Source organism: Maniola jurtina, chromosome 21 (assembly GCF_905333055.1).
Source record: "Maniola jurtina chromosome 21, ilManJurt1.1, whole genome shotgun sequence".
NCBI classification, from domain to species: domain Eukaryota; kingdom Metazoa; phylum Arthropoda; class Insecta; order Lepidoptera; family Nymphalidae; genus Maniola; species Maniola jurtina.
The window spans coordinates 7,872,869-7,890,187 of record NC_060049.1 but is presented as its reverse complement, the minus strand read 5'-3'; the positions used below and the strand labels follow the sequence as shown (position 1 = coordinate 7,890,187).

The 17,319-nt window shown below is 36.8% G+C and overlaps 1 protein-coding gene across 2 annotated transcripts in view; it reads right to left on the bottom strand.

The window, feature by feature from the left end:
• The window catches only part of LOC123876095 (glutaredoxin domain-containing cysteine-rich protein CG31559-like), a 101,652-nt gene that overhangs the window by 44,726 nt on the left and 39,607 nt on the right, over positions 1-17,319 (bottom strand). Inside the window, exons 1-2 of one of the 2 annotated variants that reach the window (XM_045922231.1) lie at positions 10,618-10,630; positions 5,437-7,138 (exon numbers count right to left, since the gene is read on the bottom strand). In XM_045922231.1, the coding sequence (XP_045778187.1) occupies positions 5,437-6,957 (1,521 nt within the window). In that variant the 5' untranslated portion in view covers positions 6,958-7,138; positions 10,618-10,630. Of the gene's footprint in view, positions 1-5,436; positions 7,139-10,617; positions 10,631-17,319 lie in introns of those variants that run through there. The other variant, XM_045922230.1, reaches the window with a different exon arrangement.

The window sequence follows — 17,319 nt, the reverse complement described above, 5'->3', positions numbered from 1 at the left end:
CACGGAGAGACGATTTCTCGATACTCATCAACCTTGATATTGGAATCTCGATACTTGATTATTATCGATATATCGAAATCCGATTAGTAAATTAATATGTTACTATTTATTAATCATTATACATACATTCAGTCTTCTTATACAGAACTTTCATTACCTATACGGATTATCGCTCATTCTATTGAGTTGAAACTTTGCTTGCAGTTGTTGTTGGTACTTGGTTTCTGACATATTATTACCATCAACGTATATGAATATCGGAGAGTTCCCAAGGGACCTTACAAAACCTAAATCCACGCGGACGAAGTCGCGGGAAACATATAGTAGCATTTCGAGATCATTCTAGACTAGAAAAGATTTTACATACGAGCTGGTCTTTAGGAACAAGAAACTTACACAATACTCCATTAAAAGAATACTCTGGAGTATATAGTTGACTTGCCGGTAAACCAACCCAAGCTAAATAAACAAATAAAAGCATTGTCATTGACTTTTTGCTCCATTCAAATCGATTTATTGACACAATCCAATACCCATAAATAGAGTAATCTATTATACCCTACGGTTTCTAAGACAAACATTTTTTATACAAACTTTCTCATGTACAAGTTCTATTGAATCATTGGATGTCTCTTCCGACACGCGCCGTGGGACCTTCGTTAAGGAAGTGGCACTTTTACTTTAATTGCTCTTTAACTGCACTTGGAAAAGAGAAAAATCAAGCTTCCTTCGGTGTGGGCTATAATTAGAGTGATTATAAGCTTTCGAGATCAGAGGATGTCTAGTATCAAGTGTGTTGGAAAAATGTTGCAAAGAAAATTCATTTCCGCAGTTAATTAAACACCTTTTATAATTAATTAATGACTTAATTATTTTTGCATAAAGAGAGGTATTAATTTTTAGTTGTCTGTCTGAAGGAACTAGTGATTAAGAGGGCTCTCTCCGTCACTCGTTTCATACAATCGTAGTTCCAATTTCATTTGAATATTAAGCAACCAAAGTCCATGAAATTTTGCAGACATATTCTAGAAACTAATATCTATGTCTGTGGTTTTCCAGATTTCTGTTAAAATATTCGGTTTCAAAGTTACGCGGTCTTAAAAATTTTCATACAAATCTTTGAGCACCTGTAATTTTAAAACTACATATTTTTAGAAAAATCTAAAATACCACAGACACAGATATTAGTTTCTAGAATATGTCTGCAAAATTTCATGGACTTTAATTGCTTAATATTCAAATGAAATTGGAACTACGATTGTATGAAACGAGTGACGGAGAGAGCCCTGTTAAGATGATTGCATCAAATCAATAGGACGACCTTACTCCAGACTATGCTCGGATACCCAGGTCGAATGAAATTATTTGGAACTTGTATACTAATTACTAACTATTAAAATACTCGAAAACTCTACTGGTGAGATGCTATCCTTTTATGAATAAAACCGGTCAAGACAGACATACAACAAAGTGATCTTATAAGGATTCCTTTTTTCCTTTTGAGGTGCGGAATCCTAAAAATTGGCTAATCCAAAAAAATAGCCCTTGATTTATCGCCAAAAAACGTGGGGATTTTGAAAAACTGCTGTTTCTACATAGTTCGCTACATAGAACCAAGGGCTTTAAAGGCGTGCTTCGATCTCCTTCGATCTTTTAAGAGAAACGAGTTTAGAAGGTAGAATAAGAGGCATTAGCTATATCACTTTTAGGGCGCCTTCAAAGCCGCTAATTGGCCGCGCGGAGGAAGCGCGGCTGCAGCGTGGGTGTAGCGATGCAGTCGCGTGTTTTTATTTAAAATTATGGATTTTTAAAGCAGCGCGCCCAAGTGTTGTAGCCGCGCACCCTCCACGCGGCACTTTGCGGCGAAGGTGCCCTTATTGCCTCGTAACAAGAGTCGCTATTTATTTAAACTTCCTTGCGAAGTGAGCCTTCTGTACTTTTAAGTATATTATATCCAAAGTATATTTTTGTTGAGGATATCCTTTTCTCCACCGAATTAAACATGAAACCATATGAGCTAGGCACAAAAACTCTGCCCGTATTTACAAATGTTCTTCCTACTAAACCGTTGAACTATTGACGACATTTCAAAGACAAGGTTGAATTAGCAATAGGACAACACTGATAATAATCTGAATAAGTATACAACAAGCGTAATATACCGATATTATACTTTATTTTCGTACATTTGCATAAATTAGCAACGGTTATTAGTAACGTTATTCAAACAAAGCGACGTAAGTACGTTACGTGGTGTATATAATGGCAAGTTATCTATTTTATTGTACGTTGTTATCAGTAATTAGAAAATTATTTATAAGTTTGTTACCCATACTGGCATTACTTGTAACTAGATTTTACATACTCGTACTCGACTTTCTGTACGTAAAACTACGTAATACAAATTGCAAAGTTGCAATATTTTACGCATAAATATAGCACTCAATAACCAGATATTTATTCATTTCTAGATACCTACGGTTATGCACTTGAACGTACTATCTATACTAATAAATAAAATTGGAGTGTCTTCTATACTAGAATTGAGGAGCTGGCAGACAAGGTCCAGACCCTAGCCATGCGTACACGACCATTCCTTGACCCAAAGCGTTTTATGCGTGTATAGAAGGAATCACTCATCCATACTAATATTATAAATGCGAAAATGTGTCTGTCTGTCTGCTACCTTCACGGCCCAACAGTGTAACCGATTCTGACGTTTGGTACATGGTAAGCTTATATCCCGGGGACGGACATAGGCTACTTTTTATCCCGAAAATCAGAGTTTCCACGGAATTCCAAAAAACCCGCTTCCGCTTAACCGATCTATAGGAAATTTGGTACCGAAGTAGCTTGCGTCCCTGTAATCGAAATAGGCAACTTTTTATCCCGGAAAATCAAACAGTTCCCACGGGATCTTTAAAAACCTAAATCCACGCGGACGAATCGCGGGCATACTCTAGTATGATATAATACATTAATACGACCAATTCGACGTCTGTGAACCTGATACAAATCATCTTTGTATTCCTACTATAGGTACTATAGTGCTATATCTACCAGTGATCTAAGTACTATTACTAATACTAAGTAGATCACTACATACATGACTTACCAGTTGATAAGTCATGTATACAAATATTAATAAAGTCGTCTGTCTGTATCAGCCCTTAGAATGACAATCGGCCTTTGTTCTGCCGCCTTTGGTAATAACCAGATCACCCGTTCATAATTATAAATGTAATTTAGCTGTAGTATTCTTGTCATTAGTACATTGTTTGTACTATTGTTTTGGATAAACCATGACGGCTTACAGCTTAGTTTCCAAACTGGGAACAACAGTAAGTATAAGTACAAGGTTAAACTGTGGTTTAACTATTCAAGGAGGCTGTTACACGTTTCGGCAGGTAAATCTCAATAACTGTATGTTAAGAAAGTTTCAGCATAATACCAAATAGATTTAAAGAGAAAATAATATAAGACCTTTGAGAAAAATCTTCAATCTCTCAATAGAGAAAGAACTATAAAATTAAGACTCATTATGCTTTTCTATAACAAACTCATTGGTGGATTCAACGCTATGACTCCATGATCATAGCTATTTAGATTAAGAATTAAGAACACCTGAATTGAAATAAAGTGTATATTTATAGCCCAATAGGATAGAAATCTGCATAATTCAATAAAATCTGAATGATTGGCAGATTTTTAACCCCCAACCCAAAAAGAAGGGTGTTATAAGTTTGACGTGTGTATCTGTGTATCTGTCTGTGGCATCGTAGCTCCTAAACTAATGAACCGATTTTAATTTAGTTTTCTTTTGTTTGAAAGGTGGCTTGATTGGGAGTGTTCTTAGGTATAATCGAAGAAAATTGGTTCAGCCGTTTGAAAGTTATCAGCTCTTTTCTAGTTTTCTTATAGAGGTTTTTGTGTCGGGAGTTTTTTTTAAATGTTAAATTACATATTTTATTTAGGTAAGGATTTGAAATTGGAATTATGTAATTTTTTTAGGAATAAAAAAGTCATTTATCCTTTAGCTGAATTTTAGGTCTTTTGTCCTAAATTGGGTCAGTATAAGATCTTGCTCAGTACAAAAACTATTATAGTAAGTACCGGCTACAATAATAATGCACCCGAAAGTCATTAAAATGTCTACAATAAACACTATGCTGCGTGCAAACGCTTTCAAACGCTTGACTGTGACCTCTAAAATCAGTACGTGAATTAAAGATGTTCGCACACTAGACGCATAGCTGCAGGAACCGCACGAAATACATTTTTCAGGTCTGGAATTAATGACCTCAAGAATCATTCACGCACGAACCGCACGCGAATAATTACGGCTGCTTTTGACATCCGCTTCCAGCATATCCCATATAATCAACTACTACTGCAAACGACATTAACTGAGTTTCCACTAAACGGCCTCAGGAAGTATATGCGGCCGATAAGTATTGCCTCAATGGCGCGTGGCATCACATAATATACAGTGTGAACGTGCAGCCAAGCATGGCGCCTATTAAAGCTTCGCGACGCTGCTTGTAAAGACCGGGCATTTTGTAGTTATCTTTACATATAAAAGTATAAACTAACTGACTGACATATCAACGTAAGCTCTAATAGCTTGTTCTAGAAACTTGAGATTCTGTAAATTTCCTCTGTAATAAACCCTTAAAAGAGAAAGGATTATGAGAAATACCTACGCGATTTTTAAAAATCTAAATCCATACATTAAATTATCAAAAAAATTGAAATAGGTGTCATTTTTGCGGTGCGTGCGGCTTTTTGCGGCGAGCATGGCTATGTACGATAAAGTTAATGAGCTATGAGACAGCTGGCGCTAACTTTCAGATTCGTAATCTTTTGATAGTTAACCTGAAATCGTTACTTGCTCCACAAGTTGAAAGAGATTTCAACGGACGACTTGTCATGCTTTTTGTGGTGTAATCTTGGCTTTCAACGTCTGTGAAAATGTTCTTGAATTAATAATGACTTAGATGTTTCAAGGTATTGCAAATATTTGATCAATAAGGAACTTGTAAAGTATTCAAACCTACTAACTTTATGTAGGTAGGTGTGTGGAGACCTGTAGTACTAGAAGTGAAGTTTTGATTCCGATAATTTCGATTGTTCCGATCTTCAGAGCTAATAAGAGAAGTTTCTCTAGCGGACTCTCCTTACAAACGTAGTTTGGTTCCCATTTGAATACTAACCAATTAGTAATGATGTTTTCTTTACCGTTAAAGCAAGTGATATTTAATTGCTTAAAATGCACATAGCTCCGAAAAATTAGAGTTACGTGCCCGGGATCGAACCTCCAACCTTCTGAATGGAAGGCTGACCTCTTAACCAGTAGGTTATCACTGCTCTCGTTAGTTGTATTATTATTGTTAGGTACACTAAAACTATGGAAATAAAACAAAACTTCATAAATACCTTTGTCGTGCTTTGTATTTGCAGGAATGTCGCAATGCCGGCTCGAACGCGGTTTTTTACACCGCGAATCGTCCCTTTTGAACTTTTTATCGTAGACGGCAGCTCCTCGTTTTTATAGTCTTTGATACCGGCGAAATACTCCATTTCCGGGAGGTCATTGCACACACTTTTGGTTTCACTTACACTTTTCACTGGCACATCATCAAACTGTTTTTCGTTTAAATGGAAATCGTAAAATTTGTCCGTATCGAAATAGTGACTGCTGTAATACAATTGTTCTTCCTTCATTTTATCCAATTGCTTTCGTTCCTCGTATGTACTCTCACTGATCAGCGGAGTTTTGTTCAGAGTTCCCGGTAGAGACACGGAACCGCTGCTATAGGATTCAACATTATTTTTCATAGGTTCCACACTGCTCTTCAAACATTCCGCACTATGTTTCTTTACCTCGCTATTGAGCTGGGAAACTAAACGGAACGATGTTAGCTGTGCGCTTTCCTTCGATAAAGCATTTTCATTGATACTCGGGCTCACTTCCTCAGTGGGCTCGATCTGCAACTCACTCTCGGTTTCGACCGTGTTCAGTTTCGCTGAGCGATCTCTAATGTCTCGCAGCAGACCTTGAGGTAGAAAGCTGCCGTCTTTATTGTTCGCTTTGGCTAACGCTTGCAGCGTCGCCTCGGAAGACTGTTTCTTTTCTTTTTTGCTCGCATCGTCGCTGTGACTTTCGTCGGCGTGCACGCTTCCATTTAACTCGCTACTATTTAGCGAATCACACGATATGTTAGAGTCGTTATCTTCGAAATCGACCTCGCTTTGATTCCGTGTCGAGCTAATTACCGTGACGGAGACGGCTTTCTTTGCGGAGCTGGATTTTGACGTCTTCTTTTTTGGGAGCGGCGGCGGAGTGCCATCGAGGTCGCTACACGTCCCTGAATCTAAAGTGTCGCTCGGAGAGCACTGGCCGCTCGACATTACCATACTCGATATTGTGTTCACGTACGAGTTGCAGTAAATGTACGGAGGCTTATCCACTTTAGATAAGTCTTCATTGTCTAGAATTTTCGGCCGGCTGTCGGTTTCGTCGACGTTTATTCTGACTAAACTGCTTTTCTTGGTCGGTTCTGTCAGTTTGAAAGTATCGAAGTCGACGTCGCTTTTGAGGTGAACGCTTGAGATTTTCGGTGCTTTTGGCTTGTCGGCATCCGTGTTGATTCTGATCGTCACCACGTGTGGACCGTTCGTCGTGAGTGCGTCTGCGCTGGGTGTGTTCGCGGATCGCTCTGGCTGGGTTGCCGCTACGAATACCGTTGTTGTTGGTGTCTTAGTATTAAGGACAAGAGAGTGCATCGAACTTAGAGAGTCCATGTCTGACCGGCTATCGGTGAATCCATTCACTCGGAGGCTAGCATCATCGCTAGTTATCTGCGTAAAAGTAGTCGATCCAGTCCTCTGCTTCGCCTTGGGCGTGAGAGGGGGGATGTACTCGACATTCGGGCGAGTCGTCACCTCCTCCATCATGTTGCAGGTTAATAAATTGGCATAATTAAGTAACGGTTCTTCCGGTTGCTATTCGAGTCAGGTCTATCGGTTTAGATTGTTGTGGATGTATAAGGCATAATGGTTCCGGTCGCCGGTTGACTGGCGAGTAGGTCAATAATCCGCACGCCCGCTCCGTTTCTCTCGTGCGCTATTTATTTACCTGCAAAAAAATTTTTTTTTGTTAGTTTTTTTTTAAATAAAAATAGCGAGCAAACGAGCAGGCGGGTTACCTGATGTTAAGTGATTACCACCGCCCATTAACATTTACAGCACCAGAGGAATTGCCGATGGAATTTAGCAATACAGGCATCGATAAAATGCAAGGCATGTAGGTACATTATATTTGGACAGTTACTATTTAAAAATGGCAAAGTTAAATGTCTCGGGATTAATGGCGAAATAATGCCATAATCAAGAAAGGAGAACAATTATGAAAATAAAAAATACAAAAATATACGTAGGTACAATAATATAATATGCGACAAAATTGCAAAAAGTTACCACTAATCTTAGATCAGTGGTGGTATTAAAATTCTCACAAGAAATGCTGCACATTAACAGGGCTCTCTCCGTCACTCGTTTCCACTCGTTTCATACAATCGTAGTTCCAATTTCATTTGAATATCAAGCAACCAAAGTCCATGAAATTTTGCAGACATATTCTAGAAACTAATATCTGTGTCTGTGGTGTTTTAGATTTTTCTAAAAATATGTAGTTTTAAAATTACAGGGGCTCAAAGATTTGTATGAAAATTTTTAAGACCGCGTAACTTTGAAACCGAATATTTTAACAGAAATCTGGAAAACCACAGACATAGATATTAGTTTCTAGAATATATCTGCAAAATTTCATGGACTTTGGTTACTTAATATTCAAATGAAATTGGAACTACGATTGTATGAAACGAGTGACGGAGAGAGCCCTCTTAACAGGGCTCTCTTCGTCACTTAACTCCATACAATCGTAGTTCCATTATCATTTGAATATTAAGCAACCAAAGTCCATGAAATTTTGCAGACATATTCTAGAAACTAATATCTGTGCCTGGGGTGTTTTAGATTTTTCTAAAAATATGTAGTTTTAAAATGACAAGTGCTCAAAGATTTGTATGTGAATTTTTAAGACCGCGTAACTTTGAAACCGAATATTTTAACAGAAATCTGGAAAACCACAGGCCTTCAAAACATGGACTTTGGTTGCTTAATTTTCCAATGAAATTGGAACTACTTTTGTATGGAGCGAGTGACGGAGAGACCCCTCTAACAGCAGGTAATGTTTCTTTAAGGCTATCCTTGCCAACGATCCCCCGTCGATTTCCTACGTATGATATTATTGTTCTCATCTCTATCTGCCCTGGTTCGTGCATTCTCGGTTCCTAGATCGGTACATTTGTGATAACCAAATTTCAAATTGCTGTGATTGGCTGAATTTACCATGTTCTTGCTGCGACAGTGAGTTTGAGTCACTAGCGGAACAATGTTAGCCGGTCAGAAATGATTGCAATTAGTCAACCTGTTTGACGTCCGTGTTCTGTTTTCGATTACAAAAAAGAAAAAATTGTTGTTGCAATCATCAATTTTAGCAAATAGTGAAAGAGAGTCGGCCAATCAGAGGTCACAACTACCGTCACACTTTCTGTCACACTATGGCAGTAGGCATACCGAGTAATGAAAACAATTTTTCATTCTGTCTAGGTCGAAGTAGGGTTGCCACCTGGCTCTTTTTGATTTACAGGCTACCACCATCAAAAATACGGGGTTTAGATTTGAAGAAATTTGAAATTTTGAAGTATTTGAAGAATATATATAGGCGGTGGTTCTCTCTGAAATGCATGGAAAGCCTATTTAGATATTTCAGTTTATTTATAAGTTTTGTATTTTTCTCTGTATGTTGCCGTATCTTGATTGGTGAACTGTGTTTGCAATGTGGTTTTAAATAAAAGATTTATTTATTTAAATAGCTTTTAAAAACTCTTAGTGTTGTAAAGCAAAATGTTATACATTTCATGCATACAATCTTCTCATTTCAACTTAAAATTACATTTAATTTGTAATTCCACCTTCACAGTATCAATACTATGGCCGTAGCCAGGAATCGATTGCGGGAGAGGTTTTATTAGGGCCGGAACTGAATCCTGTCATGAGGAAAAAAACATTCGCTCAACTAATGGGCTAATTACCTGGTTAGTGGAATTTCGCCTTTCAATTTGACAGTGAGATAAAATACAACAATAAAAAAGCGCGAGCGCAGTGAGCGTAAGTGTTTTTGGTTCAATACAGAAAAAATTAAAGTGAAAGGGAAACGAGTGTAGCCATAGCAAGATTTTATTTTTAAAGCTTCTTATCCATACTAATATTACGAATACGACAGTATATCTATTTGCCTATCTATTTGTTACCCTTTCACGGCCCATCTTCTTTACCAAAATTTTGGTACTTACTATTCAGAGGTAACTTGCATCCCAGACATTTTTTTTAGGCGGCTTTTTAGCCCGGAAAATCCCCCACGGAATTTTTAAAAATCTAAATTCATGCAAACGAAATTGCGGGGCTTACACCAAGTAATAGAAATTCAAAGCGCGAGTGAAGTGAGCGCGAAATGTTTGATATATTTCCAAAAAAAAATTGGTAAGCAAATGCAAGAAATAGTGTAAGTATTATTTTAGGCTTAGGTTTTTGACGGCTTCCCAGGCGCAGTCGCCATTTCGAAATTTCTGGTCTGGTGGGAGGCTTCGGTCATGGCTAGTTATATGGTTAGTATGGCCCTAACGGCCAAGAAATTAGACTGCATCATCACTTACCACTAGAAAAGATTAAAGTCACGGGCTAACTTGTATAAAAAAAGGCTTACATCCTCAAACCAAGCCCCGCCGCCTTGGCTACGACCATGATCAATATCGAGTGGGTTTCGGCTACGCATTGCCGCAAAAGAAAAATATTCTTTCTACTGGACATAACGTCAGTGTTGGATTTCGCCAGCCAGCTCCTGCTGAATTTGTAAAAAACCGGCCAAGTGCGAGTCAGACCCACGCACCGAGGGTTCCGTATTCGGGTATTTTTTCCGACATTTTACTCGAGAAATCAAAAACTGTTATGCATTAAAAAAATATGCATAAAAATAAATAAAAATCTGTTTTAGAATGAACAGGTAAAGCCCTTTCATATGATAACCCACTTGATATATGTAGTTATCTTACTTTGAAAATTGAAAATACTAATATTTGTTCATGAACACATGACAGACGGATAGAAGGACAAATGGACAGACGGACAGACGGAAAGACTGACAGACTGACAGACAACGAAGTGATCCTATAAGAGTTCTTTTTTGCTTTTGAGTTACGGAACCCTAAAAATATTTAGTTTTATTTGCCCCGTATTTTATTTTCATAATTACAGGTTTCTGTATCCTGAAATACGGGGTAACTAGTAAAATACGGGGCCTCTGGCAACCCTATTCGGAAAACACTGTCACATTCAAGTTAATCTCAAATATTTTGTTTTCAATTACAGAAAGCTGCATCAATCATTATTACAATATTTTCTTTGTTGTGATTGGCTGAATTTTAGAGTTTCAGCCAATAAAGAGACTATTTGCCAACTAAACGTCATAACAATATAAATGCCAGAAAGTTTAACCAAATAAAACAAACTTAATGAGAACCTAGTGATAATGCAAACGGCACACAATTTATAATACATATTATGTTAGTCGTATATAATAGATATTATAGTAGTCGTTCACTTTGGTAATAGTCAGATTGTCATCAGTTAAATTGATATTGGTTGATGTATCGTAAATTATTGTTTCGGTGACAAATATTTTTATTATCTATTTATCTTTGAACAGAATGGAATAGAATGAAATGGAATGGAATACAATGATAAATTTTTATTCCTGTAAACTTTTAGGTAAACTTCAAAGTGTTTTTGGATGGTCAGAAAAATTTACCACTGGTTCGGAATGCCGATCCTACGTTTTCTAGGGTTTCGTACCTCAAAATGAAAAACGGAACTCTTATAGGATCACTTTGTTGTCTATCTCTCTGTCTGTCGTGTGTGTCAAGAAAACCTCTAGGGTACTTCCCGTTGACTCAAAACCATGAAATTTGGCAGGTAACCTAACTGCGTAATTTTGGGTAATTTTTTTAATCGATAAAGAAAGTTTGCGACATTGTTCAATAAAAAATTTGGATTCCAACTCCTCAACCCTGATGTTGCAGGGGACCTGACTACTAAAGCTAATGGGATTTAAAAAGTGTCGATTATTAATTGATATTGAAGGTATCTATACCAAGTAAACACTTTGTCGTTGACCTCAACCCTGATGCTGTAAGAAATTGCATTCCTAAATCCTGGTGATCCCCCGGGATTTGAAAAGGATAATCCGTTTAAATATTCTTACGTGATACAGAAACAAGTTGCATCCCGGGGACGGGCTATTACGGAGAGGCAACTTTTGTTCTGGGAAATGAAAGGATCGGGATTTTTAAAAACCTAAATCCACGCGAGCGAAGCTGCGGGCATTAGCTAGTTGTAAATATATTTAGAAGCTACTATAAGATAATAGATAAGGTACTTATTTCCTTATATTTTTATTGTATGGCAGCGCGCGGTTTTAAATTATAAATTGCACGTCCTGTCCTTTTCTGTAATACATTTTTTTCTCAATATCTACCGCTTTATCTCATAGCAAGAGTCCGTAAGACATAATACAGTGAAAATAAGCAAAATATACAATTTTTGCAGTTTCCACGTCAGTACCTGTCGAATTTTTCTAACAGTGTAAGCAGCAGAGCTGAGTTTACCATCAAGTGTTGATATGTGGGTGTTCCATAGAAGCTTTGCATCTAACATTATACCGAGAAACACGGGGTTCTCCTTTATTTTCAACATATGATTATTTATCAATGAATTTATGTCATTTAAGGTCCTGGTATTGGGCAGTGTGAATTCAACACACTTAGATTTCTTTGCATTTGGAAGTAAATTGTTAGCAATAAATCAGAGAGTGACCTGTGATATGGCATTACATATAGTATGCATTGTCAAAAATTATAATATTAAAGCTGTGCGTATTGCGTGAGGAATAGGTTGCAAGAGAGTTGCAACTTGCAGGGTTTGATGCATGCGCTATTGCCAGCAAACATGAGACATATTTTTATCTACAGGCAACGTCTGAGTAGGTAACGCATACGTCTAACGCAAGTTGAAATGTACCAGTGTATTTAGTTAGACCTATCGACAAGTTTGGAGTTGGGTGCAGTCTAAATGTGGCCCGTGTGTTTAGACTGTCCGTTTCTGTCAGTTTCACGTGTCGTCCCCCGCACTTCACCACCCCGCTTGCACAAATCGAGACAGCACGAAATTTTCAAGATTTCTGGGTGTAATTTCTGGTTTTCGTAGTTCCCACATAATTATAACAATATAAAATATATAACGATAATTTTTATACTACATAATATTCATTAAATTTTCTAGGTCTGTGGTTTTTCCAAATTTCATTAAATTGCTTCGTTGTCTAGAAAAACGAGCACAAAGTTGGGCCTTTTTTTAAAGAAAAATACAAATCTTTGAGCCCCTGTAATTTTAAAACTACATATTTTTAGAAAAATCTAAAACACCACAGACACAGATATTACTTTCTAGACTATGTCTGCAAAATTTCATGGACTTTGGTTGCTTAATATTCAAATGAAATGGGAACTACGATTGTATGGAGTAAGTGACGGAGAGAGCTCTGTTAACCTTACACGGGTGCGTAGGTGTCTTACGCAACAGCAACTGTGAAGATTCGCCTTAAGCTATAAATTAATTACCAATATCAAGCAACCGAAATATGCAATAAATTGTAACGATACGCCCAAACTGAATTACAAAATTTGTAGCTGTAGTATCGTCGCGTGCAGAGATTCAATAATTTTAATATTAATCTAAAATACATTATTTATTTGAACGACCTATTTTATTATTCTTATTTATAAAATTCAACCAATATTGTTAATTGAGTTTCTGGGGTTTTTGTTGGTTCTTCTCGGGACGGATATTCTGAACCAGTGCAGTGGTAGATTCTTTAGAAAGTACTTTGTAGAAAGTTTATTTGAATATAAAAGCCATATTTATAAATCAGAGCCAGCGATGGCTGGCTTGAAGCCATCGGCTGGGCTACCCGATTCCTCTGCTTTTTTTTTGCTGTATTTGAATTTAAAATATACCCAGACTTGCGTTTATTGCAGCTGATGTAGAGCCGGGTAGCTTATAGCTTAAGCTGGCCTAGCGAATTACCGGCTTTGTGGTGTAGTATCCATTAGACGAGTCTAAGCTATGAATTAAAATACTTTTCTGCAATGTTTATAGTTCCACTTACTTGTAGAAACAAAAAAACAGAAGCTTCATATTATTAATACCAGCAACCAACAGACCAACGAATTTAGATCTAGCCTAATTTTTGACTAATGACTAAATACGTCGAGTAACTGGATAGTATTCTCAATGTAATGTTTGTTGAAAATGATTGAAACTTGTGTACATGATGGTACTGCGACGTATTTTTACGGACGTAGTAATTTTAGATAAATTGTGTAATAGATTGCGTTGAAGTTCTTATTTCTTACTATCAAAATACTTCTAATTAATCGCTAATCTTTATGTAACTTAATTTAAAACTAAACTTAGATACAAAAAATTTATCGAGTATCATTCGATGTCGAGATTAAAGACTAAAGTCTTTTAAAAAAATTAAAAATGTGTTCATGAACTAATAAATTTGTATTTTCAAAGTAAGATAACTATACCAAGTGCGGTATCATATAAAAGGGCTTTACCTGTACATTCTAAAACAGATTTTTATTTATTTTTATGCATAAGAGTAGATTTATCGTGCAAAATTCGGAAAAAAGACCCGAGTACGGAACCATAGGTGCGCGAGTATGACTCGCACTTAGCTGGATTTTATATTATGTATATTTATAGAATTAGTTTTACATTACGTATGGCTACTTATGGAGCTAGTTTTCTTGCACCAATAGGTATGATAGCTGTATTGTTTACACATTGGATAGGGTTATGTTGACAATTGCACTTTCACTGGCCGAGAGGTCGAAGCAGCTTGGTTGCAACACTGAAGAGCAATGCGATTTCTAAGTAAGTGTCTTATGTCAAGTACTATCTACTCATAAATCATCTGAATTGTGAGAGAATCGTTAATTTTTACTCGACTACGGCAAAGCCAAAAGGAAGGGTTATGATTTTAGCAGTCTATGTATGTATGTGCGTAAGTATGTATGTATGTTTGTATTCAGATTCTGTGTGTTCCACCGTAGCACCTAAATTACTGGACCGATTTTGATGAATGTGGTGTCAATTGATTCGTAGTAAAGGTTCGGGTGACACAGACTATATTTTATGCGAAAAAATTTGACCTAACGGATGTTAAATCAAAAAAAGTGGGGGCCTCCAAATTTTTTTTATTTGCTATTGCATCGAGTGGGGTGTGAAATGAAAGATGTGAAAATTCTGGGTTCATTAATATAAATTTTGCCCGTTCAAACACAGACCGACAGACAAAAATTTTAAAAACGTGTGATACAGTTATGGTACAGTTCAAATAACCATATGAGTTTAATATGAGGTAGTTAATTCGAAACCACAGACAGACACTTCTATTTTATTTACTAGTATAAATGACGCAGGGGAGCCGCTCAGGCGCCGCCGCACCGCTAACGAAAAGCATCGTGTGGCCTCAGTCTTAGGGAAATCCACCGCCGCACATGCAAAATGACAATAAAATGTTTCCAGTAACATACATGTACATGCCCATGACTCAATTGCTAATGCACATTATTCAACGATTCATTTAACGATCACACCTCACGACACAAAGTACTTGGTTCATGAAAATATTTTACATACCATCAAGAACTAAGTAGGTAAATGATGTCTAACTAAGACATCATTTTCTAAAAAAATCTCATAATAAAAAGCTAATCAGGAAGGACATAGGCTACTTTTTATCCCAGAAAATCAAAGAATTTCCAAGGGATTCTTAAAGGTCCATCCGTTTAACCGATTTATATGAAAGGTACAGTAGGTAGCTTGCATCCCGGAAATTGACATAAGCAACTTTTTTTTCACGGAAAATCAAAAACCAAATCCAAACAGATGAAGTTGTGGGCACCATCTAGTTAGAAATAATACAATAATAATCATCTCAATCGATCTGTTGCATTAGCAACTAATAGTCCATAATAATTATCATGCATAGCAAAAGGAATGCTGTTAAGAATTTTAAGGTCAGTTAGAGCTGTTTAAGGTCATTGTGGCAATGATATTAGTGTATTAATTAACGCTATTTTAGTAGAAAAAATGCACTTTAGGTTTTTACGCAACTGCCCAAGAGAAGGGGTGTCATGTTTTCAACATGTACCTATGTGTGTTTCCTTACGAGTATTCCACTATAACTTCAAAAATGCCTGAACAAAGGCTGATCTATGAAGTATTGTTAGAATGCATACATCGTCCCGAGTGACACGGGCTATAATTTTTTTGAAAAAATAAATAAACACTATGGTGAATGTATGACCCGGTTTGATCGCGGTTTTTTTTACTTTTGAGTTAATTTTTTCGTAAGCTAACCGTGTTTTTTTTAAAATTAGAACTTGTTTAGGTATTAAAATAAGTAAAACTTTGATGAATGTTTTTTGTGGCTATGTTATATACACTCAATATTTTTATCTAATAGGTAGGTACATAACAATAGGTGTCTACCTACCTACCATAATAAACACTTTATCTTCGATTCACGATGTTATGAAATTCGTTGAGAATGTGCAGTTTGATAAGAAATTTTCACTGGATTATCCTTATCTGGGAGAAATGTAGGTCATGTAGATGAGATAATTTCTGAGATAACCTAAATATTTTGTTTGATTTGTTGCGCCAGGAAACATGTTACATTGATAAACCATTCTAATATTATCAATGCGAAAGTGTGTCTGTCTGTGTATTTGCAAGCTTTTCACGGCCCAAACTTTGACCAATTTTGACAAAATTTGGTACAGAGGATACCCCGAAGAAGGACATAAGCTAATTTTGGTCGCGGAAAATTAAAAAATCCTTGTAAACAAAAAACCGGCCAAGTGCGAGTCAGACTCGCGCACTGAGGGTTGCGTACCTACTTGGGTAAGTCGAAAATGTCGAAAAAAATACCCGAGTGCCTACGGAACCCTCGGTGCGCGAGTCCGACTCGCACTTGGCCGGTTTTTTCAAGAAGTTTTCCTTCACCGTTAAAGCATGTGATATTTAATTAAGTACTTAATACGCACATCAGTCCGAAAAGTTAAAGGTACATCCCTGTAATCGAACCGCAAATCTCCGATTAGGAGCCGGACGTCCTAACCACTAGGCTATCACAGCTTGTTATTGTATTATTAGATTATATTGTAATACGAATAACAATGTAATAATAAATATGTAATACCTGTTGACGTAAAGCTACTTGAACCACAGATTCCGATTGTAGAGGTCAGATATAATATTATAATGGCCAAAAAAAAAACACTGATCTAATGCAAAACTAACACGTTTTTTGTTCACATCCAACCAAACGTCCGTGAAATACGAATTGTTTTATTAGAGCTGATTGATGGTATGAAAACATTGGCACCGAACCATTTCTTACTGAGGTATGTAACTTTGTAAGACATATTAATTTAGGTCATGTATATCAATTTATACCAGGAACTCAGAAACTCCCATGGAATTCTTAAAAATCTAAATACACGAGAATCGCGTATTCCTCTAGTAGTTTAAAATCGCGCAAAATACAAGTACGCACAAAATACCGTTAAAGCAAGTAATATTTTAATTGCTTAAAACGCACATGACTCCGAAAAGTTAGAGTTGTGTGCCCGGAATCGAACTGATCCCCTAAAAAGGAGGCCGATTTCTTAACCACTAGGCTATCACCGCTCTTGCTGAATATACAGACAGACAGATACATATCCTCACAGATAGGTACATACGCTGAAGTTAAATGGGTACTAAGACAAACCATAGAGTCGACTTTGACTTTGCTCAAACTTATGACACTACTAGATCATGCCCGCGACTTCGTCTGCGTGGATGTAGTTTTTTTTTTTAATCCTGTGGGAATTCTTTGATTTTCCAGGATAAATGCCAGCTAATGTTAATTTCCGGAATGCAAGCTACTTCTGTATCAGATTTCACATAAATCGGTTAAACAGATGGGCTTTTAAGAATCCCATGGGAACTCTTTGATTTTCCGGGATAAAAAGTAGCCTATGTAATGCCGGGATGTAAGCTAACTCTGAACAAAATTTC